This window comes from Trichomycterus rosablanca, chromosome 14 (assembly GCF_030014385.1).
Source record: "Trichomycterus rosablanca isolate fTriRos1 chromosome 14, fTriRos1.hap1, whole genome shotgun sequence".
NCBI classification, from domain to species: domain Eukaryota; kingdom Metazoa; phylum Chordata; class Actinopteri; order Siluriformes; family Trichomycteridae; genus Trichomycterus; species Trichomycterus rosablanca.
Window position 1 is genome coordinate 4,394,820 of NC_086001.1, and position 16,168 is coordinate 4,410,987.

Consider the following 16,168-nt stretch of genomic DNA (forward strand, 5'->3'; position numbering starts at 1 on the left):
GTATCATTCAAAAGAATAGCTTGGTAAGTACAGTGTTATTTTCTGGGTCATCCGGAGTAGTTAATGTTCCCATTATCATTTTCATTTTGAGGAAAGATTCACTGTCCCAGCAGCTGCCTCAGGCTTCTGTTATGCATGTCGTTTTCCTAGCACAGCTGAATATGTACATACATTACAGATCCAGACTGAGATATGGTTAAGTATTCCTTTAATTATGCCATGCTGAATTGGCAAAGAAATGGAGCTTAGATTTCGATTATGAAGGCCCCATGGGATCCAATTTAGCAGTGTCCATATCAGTATCCAATATCTTTTGTTATGAGCCTTTAAATCCAAGATATAATATTGCTTTAACTGTAAGAGATATTTGTGATTTGCAGCTAAACAATACTGTAACCATCAGATCATCATATACTGAACAATAAAAAAAGAAAAAATGGTGTTGATTTGTACAGGGAGCACCATTCATCTATAAATGTGTCTGCTGTAAACATATATTTACTGCCCACACATGCCTTTCAGCATGTATTATACATCAGTTTTGCATAATCAGGTTTTTTCCCCCAAGGTTCTCATTCACACATGAAGATGGAGCTCAGATTGCAAATATAAATGACCCATGGGACTCTGCTTCCACATGGATTCCACTGCCCGTCAATGACCCCAATCAATTGTATAGGTTAAAAGGCGGAGACAGTCGACTGCTCCTTCCAGCTTGTTTTATCTTTCCTTTTTAAAATTGGTTTATGATCTTTAAACTCATCTGTGTTTCCGAGTGTAGCAAGAAGCTTTCTTTGTTCGTCAGAGGAGTGGGAGGATTGTAGCTGTCTGACTGCAGTAGTAATAATAGCAAGAAATTAATAATAGTGGAAAGCAAAGCTTTTATAAGACATATAAAAAATAACAACTTGTTTCCAGATTTTGTTAAATACACTAAAAACATGAATCTGTGAGTTGTTAATCCTCCTGAACCTTTTAATGATTTTAAATGAAATTTTCATCTAGGATGAGCAGCTTGATAGTATTTTATAAATACAAGCAAGTTGTGAATTTGATGCCTGCAACACATTCGAAAAAAGGTTGAAAAATAAAAATAAGGTTGAAAAGTTCATAGTATATTCAGGTTAAATTTTTTTTTGTCATTTTACAATAAGCAGGTGAATTAGTAACAGGTGAGGGAATCATGATTGAATATAAAACAAAGATCTTTCAAAGCCTCAGTCTTTGCAAGGAAACTGTTAATCAGTTAAAAAAGAACTCAAAAATTGTCTTTCAAAAGCTGAAATAATGTCGATCTGTCAGTATGTAATGTACATGATATTGTGGAAAAATTCACTGGACCCAGAGAATATATTTAGAGCAAGGCTGTAAGGTCGTGAGCTTGGGAGTACTCCATTCTCACTAAACACAGTCTGTTGCTGCATTAGGAAATGTAACCTGAAAAAGCCACACTGTGTAGATGCACAGCCAAGTTCTCTGTGTCCTAGTTCATCTCAAGAGACATATGCTGCCATCAAGGCGACATTTTCTCCTGTCTGTAGTTATTTTAGGAAGACAGTTACAGAGTACATGTGCTTGACTGGCCTACCTGCAGTCCAGATCTGTCTCCTATTGAAAATGAATGGAGCTTCATAAAGCGCATAATCAGACAACAGCAACCAGAGACTGTGGAACGACTAAAGTCTCATATCAAGCAAAAAATTTTTACCTGCAAAACTGCAACAATTAGTATCATAAGTTCCCAAACCATTAGAAAGTGTCATTAATATGAAACATGATGTAGCACAGTGTTAAACACACCACTGTGCCAACATTTCTTTAATAAAAAGCTTCAAATACTAAATTTGGCTAAAGTTGGCCAAGTAAAAAAAAACACTGAAAATATTTTCGTTTGTAAATTCAGATTCTTGTATTTACTGCACTTTTCTAGAAATGGGGTTTGTATTAAAACAAGCTAGAATCAGCCTTACAAATGTATCTCATCCTTTATTGATAGTAAATTTTCTGTAACTGTACTGTTAGATATTTCTTCATCATCAGTCTATAATGGGAGAAAGAACATGAGATTGTCTTTACTGCCACATTATACAGCCATATTATTTTTTTCCCTCTGTATTGAACATCGTAATATCATTGATGATAGATCATTCTGATCATTCTTTAAAAAATGATGCTAAGCCGCTCAGGTGGCGCAGCGGGAAAAACACACACTGTTTACCAGAGCTGAGATCTCGAATACATTGTATCGAATCTCGGCTCTGCCTGCCGGCTGAGGCTGAGCGGCCACATGAACAACGATTGGCCTGTTGTTCAGATAGGGGCGGGATGCCGGATGGGGACTCTCTCTCAGACTTGTGCGATCACGACCTCTGCTGGCTGGTTGGTGGCGTCTGCATGGAGATGGGAAAGGAGTGCGGGGTGTGGCTCTCCGTACACAACACTGTACTGCACTGCACTCATCAAGTGTAGGTGATAAGATGTTCGATTGCTGTGCACGTGTCAGAGGGGGTGTGGAGCAGCCTCATCCTCCCCAATCAGGAGCAGGGACCAGCGTTAGTGAGAGGATGATTGACGGAGACAAAAGGAAAGAAAGAAAATTTTTTTTTAAATGTAGCTTGTAAAATTTTTAAAAACATAACTGAGATTTGTTTATGCAGGCACGGAAAAAAAGCAAGACCACTTTGTTGTGCTTTCAGACTGTCCACTACACTACTCGGCTTTTTCCGTCTTTGGCCCCTCTCGGCTTTTTTCGTCTTCGGTCACCTTCGGCTTTTTCCGTCTTTTGTCACACTCGGCTTTTTCCGTCTTCGGTCACGCTCGGCTTTTTCCGTCTTTCGCCACACTCGGCTTTTTCCGTCTTCTGCCACACTACTCGGCTTTTTCCGTCTTCTGATTCTCTTGGCCTTTTTCACTCTTCGGATCCGCTCGGCTCTTACCGTCTTCTACCTCATTCGGCTCTTTCCAGCTTCGGCTGAGTTCGGCCTTTTCCGCCTCCATCATCATTCTTCCCGCGTCGGTGGCAGCTAAAACGCTGCTCAGGGACGAGCGAAGCCGAGAAACGGGATCATTCTGCGCGTCTTCTCTTTCTTTTATTATCATGACTCGACGCTGTAAGGCAACTGCAGTTTCTCTGTAAGCGTGTGAAGACAAGACGAGGATGAATTTGTCGGGTTTCCTCGTTGTACCCGCGTTATGGGGAGTCGCGCTCGGTGGATCTCCAAGCGTCCAAATCGGTGAGCGTCACCCACTGCTTAGAAATAAACCCTATAAATATGGAAAAGCAGGTTTGCTGATGTTATCTGGAGAACAGAAATGCTGTTAATGCTTGAGATTGAACATGTCAGTCAGTATGAGTGGAGTCAGTCATACTGGCAGAAGCTTGATTTTTTTTTCCAGGGAATAATATAGATTTTTGGATTTGCACTGTAGAATTGAATTGGGATGGTAAATAAATGGTTGATATCGTGTGCTTGTAATCGATGCCTGCAGGAGGACTGTTTCCGCGGGGTGCAGATCAGGAGTACAGCGCGTTTCGGGTCGGGATGGTGCAGTTCGGTACGGCTGAATTCCGCCTCACCCCGCATATCGACAATCTGGAGGTGGCCAACAGCTTCGCCATCACCAACTGCTGTAAGTCTCCAACACCGTCGTGCAACATCAACCTGCTTTTTGATTTACAGTGCTTGATTTGATGGTGCAATCGATAAAACCGCAAAAGTGCGCATTTACCTATAACGCACGGGCTCGCCGATGTGAGATCAACGCCCATACACGCATATATACAATCAAACAGACAATATTATACAAATATAATGTTTTTATTTTATAGATGCTATTTCTCACAAGCAGCACCTGGTTACTATAGAAACTAAGCTGATGGGAAGTGGGTTGTGCGCGCTACCCTGTGTCCGAAATGGCGCCCTGCTCCCTATTCCCTACAAACTGCAAAGTGCATGATGGGTGATCTGCATCCTTTTGGCCTGTGGGAGCTACAGGCATGTACTAGTACTCATATACATTTTAAGTACTACCTCAGAGTTAAGAGCGCACCCATGGTGCAGCTGGTAGACACATTCTGGTAGCCTAGTGGTAGCCTAATGGTATCCTAGTGGGTAGAGCTTTGGGCTATCAACTGAAAGGTTGAGAGTTTGAATCCCAGCTCTGCCAATCACTGTTGGGCCATTAAGCAAGACCCTTAATCCTATCGCTCTTCACTTCCAGTCATTGTGAGTTGTTCTACATACGTTTTCTATCCAAGTACTCCAGTTTTCTCCCACTTCCCAATCGTGCAAAAGAGTGGTAGAGAATTGTTACCCTGTCCCGAGAAATACATAAATAGGGGGCGGCATGGTGTCTAAGTGGGTAGCGCTGTCGCCTCACAGCGAGAAGGTCCTGGGTTCGATCCCCGGGTGGGGCGGTCCGGGTCCTTTCTGTGCGGAGTTTGCATGTTCTCCCCGTGTCTGTGTGGGTTTCCTCCGGGTGCTCCGGTTTCCTCCCACAGTCCAAAGACATGCCGCTAGGCTAATTGGAGACACTGAATTGTCCCATAGTTACCTAGCCGCTGGGATGCACAGACCAGTGCATGGTAGTGCTGGTCCCAAGCCCGGATAAATAGGGAGGTTTGTGTTAGGAAGGACAACCGGCGTAAAACTGTGCCAAATCCCGCCGGCGATCCATAACGGGAAGAAGCCGGAAATGCCGACCCCGTAACCGAAAAACGGGACAAAGGCTGAGGAACAAGAAGAGTGAAATACATAAATAAATATCAGATTTTTGTGTATGGCCTGAAACCTATGCTAATTCAATACATGCATTGTTGCTGACCACATGCCACCGCACCACCTCTCTGTTTTAGTGGCTGGTGGGCATGTCTATCAGATTTTGTGTCAGTGTTGTAAAAAAAAACCTGCTGCAATTCATGTGAGTTGACACGTACCGTGAATAGACAGACCCTGGGCTAGCGAGGTACGGATAGATAAGATAGAAAAATACCACAGTGAAGAGCAGTAATGTAATGAGCAGTAATGTTTCCGTCATATCCGAACATTAAACTAAATTCATCTCACTTTGATGTATGTTTTTCATACGATTGTAGAACCAGTGCTCTGCATTTCCTCACTGTGTAGTTGTGGGTAGACTTTAAATCAGGGATGTCCAAACTACGGCCCGCAAGCTGTTTTAAAAAATGGTAACGAGTCGCTAATGGCCTGCAAGCCGTTGTTTGGACATCCCTGATTTAAAGTCTACCCACAACTACACAGTGAGGAAAGCTCCACATGTATCTGTGTTCAGCTGGATTTTTCTCGTGTTTCACTTTTAAACTTATAGCTTGGTGTTATAGCTCGGGGTGCTGAGGAAATGTAAGAATCAGCTTTTTTTCGAGAGAGTCTGAACACTTATCGTTAAAAAGCAGCACAAAAGCTGACACAAATGTGCTGCTTCTCATGTGAATGCGCCTTTACTGAATAGAATACGGAGGCATGTTTGAAATGAAATTAAAGTTGGCCACTGTTTTAAAAAAACTGCTTGAACTGTTTGCACTCTGGGTGTCGCTGCCACATAAAACAAATCTAAAACGCTCCCCGTCTTCTTTCCCCCGACTCAAAACATGAACGAGGATAAACGTGGCGGCTCCAAAGAAACGAATACTAGACGTAAACGCAGAAGATTTCAGTTGCGCTGGGGAATAAATATTTCTCACTGAGTTCTGAGTGAAGTGGGTATGTTTAATCTCAAGAAGTTTAAAGTCTTTCTATAGGATTATAAACTGGTGAGGTAGGTAGGACTGTCACCTCACAGCAAGAAGGTCCTGTGTTCGATCCCCAGGTGGGGTGATCCAGGTCCTTCCTGTGTCGAGTTCGCATGTTCTCCCCGTGTCTGTGTGGGTTTCCTCCGGGAGCTCCGGTTTCCTCCCACAGTCCAAAGACGTGCAAGTGAGGTAAATTGGAGATACTAAACTGTCCACAACTGTGTTCGAATTAACCATGAGAACTGATGAATCTTGTGTAATGAGTAACTACCGTTCCTGTCATGAATGTAACCAAAGTGTAAAACATGATGTTAAAATCCTGATAAACCAACAAACAAACATGACACTGTCGACAATAGATCATTAGTTACTTAAATAAAAAGGAAGTGGAATTGTTAGTAATCAGGCAGCTCAGTTATATTTTTATTTGTTTTATTACAAAAAAGACTCTGACCCGTGTTTGCACGTTTTTTAACTCCATCTGGGACACCCCTGCTGTAAATGCTCGACAGTCCGATCACATCCTGCTTCGACGTTCTCAGACACCCGAAGAGCAGCTGTTTGTTTTCTTTTACTTGTCACATATCTGTATGTTGATATGATGAAACACATTCAGGTAAATAGAACCTAGGGTAAAATTATTTTGGTGTAAACAGCTGAACAGACCTGCTACTGGTACATTTACTCATCGGCTTTGTAAATCTGATTTTGTGCAGGCAGGATTGATGATCTGGTGCTTTGACATCGTGTCCTATGGTACCATCTACATCAGTCTTGTGTCATCTGTATAGATTGATGACACTGATACACACAGATTGAATTGGAAACTGAAGCGAATACATTCCACCGCTGATTCATTTCAGGCCGATATTAATCCTCGATCAACACTTGGGACCAGACATATGAAGGTGATGATGTGATGGCGGTGACGAATCTGCATGATGCGCCACCACCATGTGCTAATTGCATCTGGTACCATATTGCTGTCTGCTTGAGGTGCGAAGTTGGAAAACAGTGCTTGTTTATTAATTGCTAGGAATACGCGGTTTGCTGGACTCTCAGTGTCTTCACACTTTGTATACAGACTTCCCCGATGATTTGCACAGCGTTCCCTATCTAATTTGCATATGATAGCACTCCGAGCATAAATATAAAGCCAGCAGTGTCCTGTAATCAGAAAGTGTCCACAAATAAAAGAAGATGACACACTGTGTGTGAAGAAAAAAAAATAGCTCCGGTTTCTAACCGTCAACCAGCAGCCTATTATAACAGCCATAACATTATTCTCAGCACTGCAGTGACACTGACATGGTGGTGGTGTGTCAGTGTGTGTTGTGCTGGTATGAGTGAATCAGACACAGCAGCGCTGCTGGAGTTTTTAAATACCGTGTCCACTCACTGTCCACTCTATTAGACACTTCTACCTAGTTGGTCCACCTTGTAGATCTATTGCTGCTGTTTGAGTTGGTCATCTTCTAGACCTTCATCAGTGGTCACAGGACGCTGCCCACGGGGCGCTGTTGGCTGGATATATTAGGTTGGTGGACTATTCTCAGTCCAGCAGTGACAGTGAGGTGTTTAAAAACTCCATCAGTGCTGCTGTGTCTGATACACTCATACCAGCACAACACACACTAACACACCACCACCATGTCAGTGTCACTGCAGTGCTGAGAATGATCCACCACCTAAATAATACCTGCTCTGTGGTCGGCCTGGGAGAGTCCTGACCATTGAAGAACAGCATGAACGAGCATGCCGAGAAACAGATGGACTACAGTCAGTAATTGTAGAACTACAAAGTGCTTCTACATGGTAAGTGGAGCTGATAAAATGGACAGTGAGTGTAGAAACAAGGAGGTGGTTTTAATGTGATGGTGTATGTTCTTAATAAAAAGGCCAGTAGGTTTAACCAGCATTTAAAAAATCCCAACAACATTGATAAACCTACTACACTTATTACAGTACAACTATCAGGTCTTTACCATGTGTCACTGCGGTGCTCAGAATGGTTCACCACCCAAACATCATTTGGTCAGTGGGGGTTCCATGGGGGTCTCTTTTGATTGGGGCGCAGGGGGTAACAAAGCATAAAGAGTAACAGATGGGTTACAGTCAGTGATTGTATACCCCTAAAGTTTATCCGTAAGGTAGAGGTAGCTTATAAAATAATCAATGAAAGTACATATTGATGGGTGTACCTAATAAAGTGCTCGGTGAGTAGCGGGACTGTTTGGCGTTTTGCACGATGTTTTGAACGTCCACCGTCTGCATGGCTAGACGATTTAGTCTGTCATTAATTCCACTTCCTGCTGTGCCACGCCGAACGCTGCCTTCAGCGTGCACATCGAGCCTCGTTATTAATTAAACCGGTGTTTATTCACACAGCCGCCTCCGTCCTGACCGCAGGAACATATTGAGCTGTGGATCTGGTGTCAGTGCCAGGTGAAGGTGTTGAATGTCTTCCACTCACACGCGCAATTCATTACGGTGAAGAAGCCGGCGTGGAGCACTCATGTTGAGATCGGGGAGGCATTCGGGATTCGGCTCTCTTTTTTTGGCTCTGCGATAATTGCCTCGTGAGCGAGTCGAAAGTTGGTTTCCATGGGAACAGCGGAGGAGACGGGCCCTGCTTTCGTGCCGTGTAGTCCAAGCAAGCGGAATATCAAAAGCAGGCGCCGGGAAATCAAAGCCCATCGGGACTCTATCAGTCCTGGAAGCTTTAGAAGTCGGTGACCGGACGTTAGCCGTGGATTCGGTAGACAGTCGAGCATTAAAAACTAATACAGGCTTGATCTGTTCCTGTTAAACATGTGAATACAGCTGTGTCTCAAATCACATACTCACATACTGACATAGCTCAAAGCACCGTTCTACATAGTTCTTTGTAGCTAAAAGGATATACGAGGGATCTTCAAAAAGTTTCCAGACTTAATCTGTAATCATAATCGGTCGTGTTTGAGAGACTGAGAGACGCTTATAGTCCGGATTTAGCTCCATCTGATTTCCGACTTGGACGCTCAAAAAAGCTTTAAGGGGAAGAAGATTTTCATGTGATAATGATGTGAAAGCAGCGCTGCATCAGTGGCTACACGCTCAACCACAAACATTTTGTGCTGATGGAATTAAAAAGTTGGTACAATGCTGAAAAAATAAATTGCAAAGGAAGGGGACAATGTAGAAAAATTATGTCATTTGTGTTTAAAATCCTTAATAAATAGAGTTTAAAAGTGTGGAAGCTTTTTGAAGAACCCTTATATATATGTTAGGATTTTAACGTCATGTTTTACACTTTGGTTACATTCATGACAGTACAGGTAGTTACTGGTTACACATAATTTAACAGTTCAAGTTTTAATATCACAGTCATCGACAATTTAGTATCTCCAATTTACCTCACTTGCATGTCTTTGGACTGTGGGAGGAAACCCACACAGACACGGGGAGAACATGCAAGCTCCACACAGAAAGGACCCGGACCTCCCCACCTGGGGATCGAATCCAGGACCTTCTTGCTGTGAGACGACAGTGCTACCCACTTAGCCACCATCCCGCCCTCGTACATATGTGAAATTTGGTAGCCCGCAACCTTCGAGATCCAGATTTAAATCTCAAAGCAAGTGCTTTCGGCCGGGCCTTACACAGACGTGATTGGCTGTGCTTGGTCGTAGCCTTGTGATGTGTTCAAATGAATCAGCGGTGGAATTAACATTTTATAAGTACAGAGGGAACAAACTGCTTGTACTTGTTTGGGATGGTTAAAATATTAATCATGACTGTTTTTCTGAGGAAATTCTGTACCCAGCCTGTATGCACAACATTATTTATACTTGTTGTTGTGTCAAATAATGATTAAAAAACACTGGATGCCTCAAAATTGGAGGATTAACTCTCACCTACCGGACATTCAGAACTGAACATTTCCTGTGGCCGAGACATGACATTTTATTATAAAAAAACAATAATGTATGTTGGGCTATTGTAAATATTGTTGGTCACTGCTCATTATTTACACTGGGTAAAGATTTGGACCAAATGCTGCTGCAGGGCACAGAAACAATATCCTTCTGAAAGGCTTTAAAAGTTTCCCAGATGATGCTCGGATGAGCACTGATGCTTCTCTTGATCGCGCTAAGTCTCTCGTTTTCTTTCATATCATTATGAACGATGTTATGAACACTGATCTTAGCTTTCCTGGGACCTTTTGGGACATTCTGAGACCGGTAAACTTGTGTGTTGGTGGATTAGCTACAAGCTAAATAGGCTCTTGATTTGTAAGTATGTGGGAGTGTGTGGAAGTGACTAAACCACACCTGGGCATTGTAGGCATGAGGTCAGTGGCAAGTGAAAATCAGACGTAAATAAGTGTACATCAAACATGCAATACAACAGGATTGTTTTATTTTATTTTATTTTTCACTGTAATGTGTTGGCGAACAGAACCGAGTGCGATTGATGAAGACGGTAGAATGTTTTTACTGTGCCTGCTTCTCATTTTCGTTGTCTGATTGTAACATCTACTCTTAACAGTAACAGCTTATCAAAACTGTATAATTTACTGCTTTTTATAATACAACTCCACAACAGTCCCAGTTTCTTATGTGGTGCCTTGGAAAATGTAATTGGCCACCTCTGGACTGAACGGTCGGGTGTGTTACCGTATTTTTGAGTGGTGCCAGACCCTCCATGGTCCTAACAGGATGAAATGCTTGATTCAATAAACGTAGATGACAGTAGGGCTGCACGATAGTAAAACGTCTGGAAAAAATCCCTTTGCCAGCCATACAGCACTAAGAAGACCATGGTGTGATGAGCTTACTGTGGAGGAAAACCAGTTTCCGACCTCAGTAAACCCTACTGAACACTTTGGGGTGTGATGTGGATTGTTGAATCCCAGCCAGGCCTTGCTGTCAGACATTAGTGCCTTATCTTACCAATGCTCTTTTAACTGATGGACACTGCCTCAGATTCATTCCATGTTTAAATAAATGCTCATGGTTTTAGACTGGGATGACCAATAAGCTCGATATATTCTTTAGTGTTTGTCTTAGTCAAACATAAAGAGTTTCTTTAGGGAGATCCTCAGAGGGTGTTCGATTTTTTTCTCCACATTGGGTGGCACAGTGGCTCGGTGAGTATCACTGTCGCCTCACAGCAAGAAGGTCCTGGGTTCGATTCCCAGATGGAGCGGTCCGGGTCCTTTATGTGCGGCGTTTGCATGTTCTCCTCGTGTCTGTGTGGGTTCTCTCTGGGAGCTGTGGTTTTCTTCCCACAGTCCGAAGACATGAAAGTGAGGTGAATTAGAGATACTAAATTGTCCATTACTGTGTTTGAACCTGTCCTGTCATGAAAGTAACCAAAGTGTGTAAAATATGACATATCATCCTGGTCAGAGCTGAGTTGGGTCCGGCTTTCCCTGAATCACTGGGCATAATGCAGTAACTCGCCAATCCATCGCAGGGCCTTGGACGTCCCCTTCTCAGACATAGCCAATCATGTTGTGGATTTGAACTCTGAATCCCCGGGGTAGTAAGCTAGCGTAATTTAGCACTTGCTTCTCTATTTTTTTTTATTTAAGTTTGAGATAACTAACAAGATCGTTTTACCGAACCACCAATTCTTGTCTTGTTCAATTCCCTATTTTACTGCCATGTTGGCCAAGACGAGGCACAAGCTGACCTCCCAGACATGCCTGATTGTGTTTGTTGAGTGTCCGGCAGGGCAGCTAGCACCACTGAGGCTCAATTTTGGTAGCCAAACTATTCCTGGTGGAGAGCTACGATAAGACTTTATGGCTACACGACACTGAGAAAGCATTACATTATGTACTATAGGATGCTGAAGGTCTCATCATATCTGTTATCTTTGTGATCTGTTAATACAGTATGATGTGATTGTAAGATGTTCTGTTAGCCGCTGCAGCTTTTTTTAACAGATCTTGGGTCTCATGCTGTACAGGACACAAAAACTTACACTTTACCTGACCATGAGCTTGTTGGACGTCCAGTTTGAAAACCATGAGCGTTATTATGTAGCCGTTTGTGGCTACGACAGCCTCCATCCGTCTGGGTCCTCAAGATTTTAGAGGGTGTCTGCAGAGCCGATTCAATCAAAAGCGCATTTGTGAAGTTGGACATGAAATCCTGGCACAGAATCCAGTTCTTCAAACAATGGGTAAAAATTCCTAAAACAAGAACACAAATAGTGCTAGCTGGCTAATAAAAACACTTTGCTAGCTGGGATATGTGCCAAACAGAGTATATCTAAGAACTGACTAGTAGGGTGACCAAAATTTTACACATGACATTTTTTTTTAATACAATGTGTATTAGCATTTACAGACCAGAGCTTGTGTTTATGTCGATGTACTTTTGCTCCGTTGTGATCAAACTTCAGCGTACAGCTGAGCGGTGTTTGTTGTGCTCCTCTGTTACCTCTTCATGCGGTGGGATAAACATGCCGCAGTACACAGACACACGTGTCCGAGTCCCGTCGCATAAATATTCACACCAGTCTGTGATTTATTACTGTGGACAGGATGAGAAATGAGCTAGAGCGCTTTCTCTCTATTACTGACACTCGCTCAGACCCAACAATCAGCAATCACCTTGAGAAAGGAGAGAGAGAGAGAGATTGGAACATCGAGAAAAAAAGAGCTAGGGTTAAAGTCAGATGAGTATGTTCATTTAATGTGTGTGAGTGTGTGTGTGTGTGCGGTCATGAGTGGATAGAGAAAGTGCGCTGGTTTTGTAACATGTAAGTGTAGGAGTGTGTACAAGTGTATGGGTGTATAAGTGTGTATACAAGTGTGTATGGGTGTATAAGAGTGTGTATGGGTGTATAAGTGTGTATACGAGAGTGTATGGGTGTATAAGAGTGTGTATGAGTGTATGTGAGTGTATATGAGTGTGTGTCTATAAGTGTATGTATATGAGTGTGTGTATAGGTGTGTATTGAGTGTGTTTATATGGTGTATTTAGGTGTGTGTGTGTTCACGAGTGTGTATATGAGTGAGCGTGTATAAGTGTATGTAGTTAATTGTGTGTGTATATGAGTGTGTCTAAGTGTGTGTATATAATTGTGTGTGTATACATGTACAGTGTATCACAAAAGTGAGTACACCCCTTACATTTCTGCAGATATTTAAGTATATCTTTTCATGGGACAACACTGACAAAATGACACTTTGACACAACGAAAAGTAGTCTGTGTGCAGCTTATATAACAGTGTAAATTTATTCTTCCCTCAAAATAACTCAATATACAGCCATTAATGTCTAAACCACCAGCAACAAAAGTGAGTACACCCCTTAGTGAAAGTTCCTGAAGTGTCAATATTTTGTGTGGCCACCATTATTTCCCAGAACTGCCATAACTCTCCTGGGCATGGAGTTTACCAGAGCTTCACAGGTTGCCACTGGAATGCTTTTCCACTCCTCTATGACGACATCACGGAGCTGGCGGATATTCGAGACTTTGCGCTCCTCCACCTTCCGCTTGAGGATGCCCCAAAGATGTTCTATTGGGTTTAGGTCTGGAGACATGCTTGGCCAGTCCATCACCTTTACCCTCAGCCTCTTCAATAAAGCAGTGGTCGTCTTAGAGGTGTGTTTGGGGTCATTATCATTCAGGAACACTGCCCTGCGACCCAGTTTCCGGAGGGAGGGGATCATGCTCTGCTTCAGTATTTCACAGTACATATTGGAGTTCATGTGTCCCTCAATGAAATGTAACTCCCCAACACCTGCTGCACTCATGCAGCCCCAGACCATGGCATTCCCACCACCATGCTTGACTGTAGGCATGACACACTTATCTTTGTACTCCTCACCTGATTGCCGCCACACATGCTTGAGACCATCTGAACCAAACAAATTAATCTTGGTCTCATCAGACCATAGGACATGGTTCCAGTAATCCATGTCCTTTGTTGACATGTCTTCAGCAAACTGTTTGCGGGCTTTCTTGTGTAGAGACTTCAGAAGAGGCTTCCTTCTGGGGTGACAGCCATGCAGACCAATTTGATGTAGTGTGCGGCGTATGGTCTGAGCACTGACAGGCTGACCCCCCACCTTTTCAATCTCTGCAGCAATGCTGACAGCACTCCTGTGCCTATCTTTCAAAGACAGCAGTTGGATGTGACGCTGAGCACGTGCACTCAGCTTCTTTGGACGACCAACGCGAGGTCTGTTCTGAGTGGACCCTGCTCTTTTAAAACGCTGGATGATCTTGGCCACTGTGCTGCAGCTCAGTTTCAGGGTGTTGGCAATCTTCTTGTAGCCTTGGCCATCTTCATGTAGCGCAACAATTCGTCTTTTAAGATCCTCAGAGAGTTCTTTGCCCTGAGGTGCCATGTTGGAACTTTCAGTGACCAGTATGAGAGAGTGTGAGAGCTGTACTACTAAATTGAACACACCTGCTCCCTATGCACACCTGAGACCTAGTAACACTAACGAGTCACATGACATTTTGGAGGAAAAATGACAAGCAGTGCTCAATTTGGACATTTAGGGGTGTAGTCTCTTAGGGGTGTACTCACTTTTGTTGCCGGTGGTTTAGACATTAATGGCTGTATATTGAGTTATTTTGAGGGAAGAATAAATTTACACTGTTATATAAGCTGCACACAGACTACTTTTCATTGTGTCAAAGTGTCATTTTGTCAGTGTTGTCCCATGAAAAGATATACTTAAATATCTGCAGAAATGTGAGGGGTGTACTCACTTTTGTGATACACTGTATGTATGTGTGTGTGTGTGTGTGTGTATATGTGTGCGTTTAATGCAAGGCAAAGTATAAGTGTATGTATAAATGTGTGTGTGTATTTAGGTGCGTGTTTGTACAAGTGTGTATATGTGTGTGTGAATAAGAGTGTATATGAGTGTGTGTGTGTATGATTGTGTGTTTGTGTGTGTGTATAAGTGTGTGTATATAAATGTGTGCTAGTGTATTTAGGTATGTGTGTACGAGTATACATGTATATAAGTGCATGTGTGTATATGAGTGTATGTAGGTGTGTGTGTGTGAATGAGTGTGTATATGAGTATGAGTGTGTGTATATGTGTGTGTGTATGAGTGTGTATATCAGTGAATGTGTGTATAAGTGTGTGTGTGTATATATGTGGACCCATTTTTCATTAGATCAGCCCTTTCATGACAGCGGTGGTATATTTCAGGGCGATGGTGTTGAGTACAGAGGTGAACACGGTGCTGTAACGTCTTCTGCTATTAGATTACAATCCACAGTCCATGATATGAGTTTATCATTCCCTACGAGCCCTTCGACCCTCCCTCTCTCCCAACAGGCACAGCCAGTCGTGTCTGTGTGGGCACGGTAATGTGTGATCGGACTGTCAGATCAGCTGCCGTTTATGTTCAGAGCTCCAGGACTTTAGAAATTTAAACGATGCAGCGTGTTTATTTTAGGCTAATAATGTGTGAGTTATTAAAAACTAACGTCCTCTTTGTTTCAGGAAAGCGTGAGCAAATGTAGAAATTAGCATAATCCTTAATCAGGAGTGCTGGAGGTCTGTTACCTGGAGATACCAGCAGTCGCCGGCTCTTCTCTGCCCTGTCAGGATGAAAGTGCAGCTTTTTATTTTTAGTTTTACTGGGTTATTTTTTCTTCAAGTGGCTTTTTAATTGTAATGGTATCTTTTGTAAATAAAGAGGGCAGTTGTAGCCTAGCGGTTAAGGTACTGGACTAGTAATCAAAACGTTGCTGGTTCAAGTCACACCACTGCCAGGTTGCCACTGTTGGGCCCTTAAGCAAAACCCTTAACTCACAATTACTTAAACAGTATACTATCACAGTTCTGTCATTTTTATTTCTGATCAGTTCTTTATTGTTTTTTTTTTTTTATCCATTTTTACCTAATACACTCATGTCCAAGCGGAGCTTATCTCTCTCTCTCTGTCTCATCGCTGCCACCACCCCCGATCGAGGAGGGCCGAGGCTGTCGTGCGCCCCCTCTGACATCCCCAGCACCACATCACCACACCACCACCAGCACAACACCATCACACAACCACCATCACACAACCACAATCACACCACCACCACACCATCACATTACCACCATCACAGCACCACCACACCATCACACTACCACAATCACACCACCACCAGAACCACATCATCACATTACCACATCATCACACCACCACAATCACACCATCACAGCTCCTGTACAAATTAAGTCTGCAGTGTCAGGATTAGCCATTCAGGAGGGTTTCCCCCAATTTTCCTCCCAATCTATTCGTATCCAATTACCTGATTGCATTACGCTTCCTCTCTACTGATGTTGACCTGCACTCTTACTAAGGAGAGCTGTGACCGTCTGCATCTATTCACCTGCACAATGCGAGTTCATATGAGGATCAGCTTTGTGTACGGAGAGACACACTCTGATCACATTA

At 42.9% G+C, this 16,168-nt stretch overlaps 1 protein-coding gene across 2 annotated transcripts in view; it reads left to right on the top strand.

Annotated features, from left to right (window-relative positions):
* The first annotated feature begins 3,119 nt into the window (after nucleotides 1-3,119).
* gria2a (glutamate receptor, ionotropic, AMPA 2a) overlaps nucleotides 3,120-16,168 on the top strand; it is a 58,187-nt gene continuing 45,138 nt past the window's right edge. For both annotated transcript variants that reach the window (XM_063009047.1, XM_063009048.1), the window contains exons 1-2: nucleotides 3,120-3,233; nucleotides 3,490-3,630. In XM_063009047.1, the coding sequence (XP_062865117.1) occupies nucleotides 3,158-3,233; nucleotides 3,490-3,630 (217 nt within the window). In that variant the 5' untranslated portion in view covers nucleotides 3,120-3,157. The remainder of the gene's footprint in view (nucleotides 3,234-3,489; nucleotides 3,631-16,168) is intronic.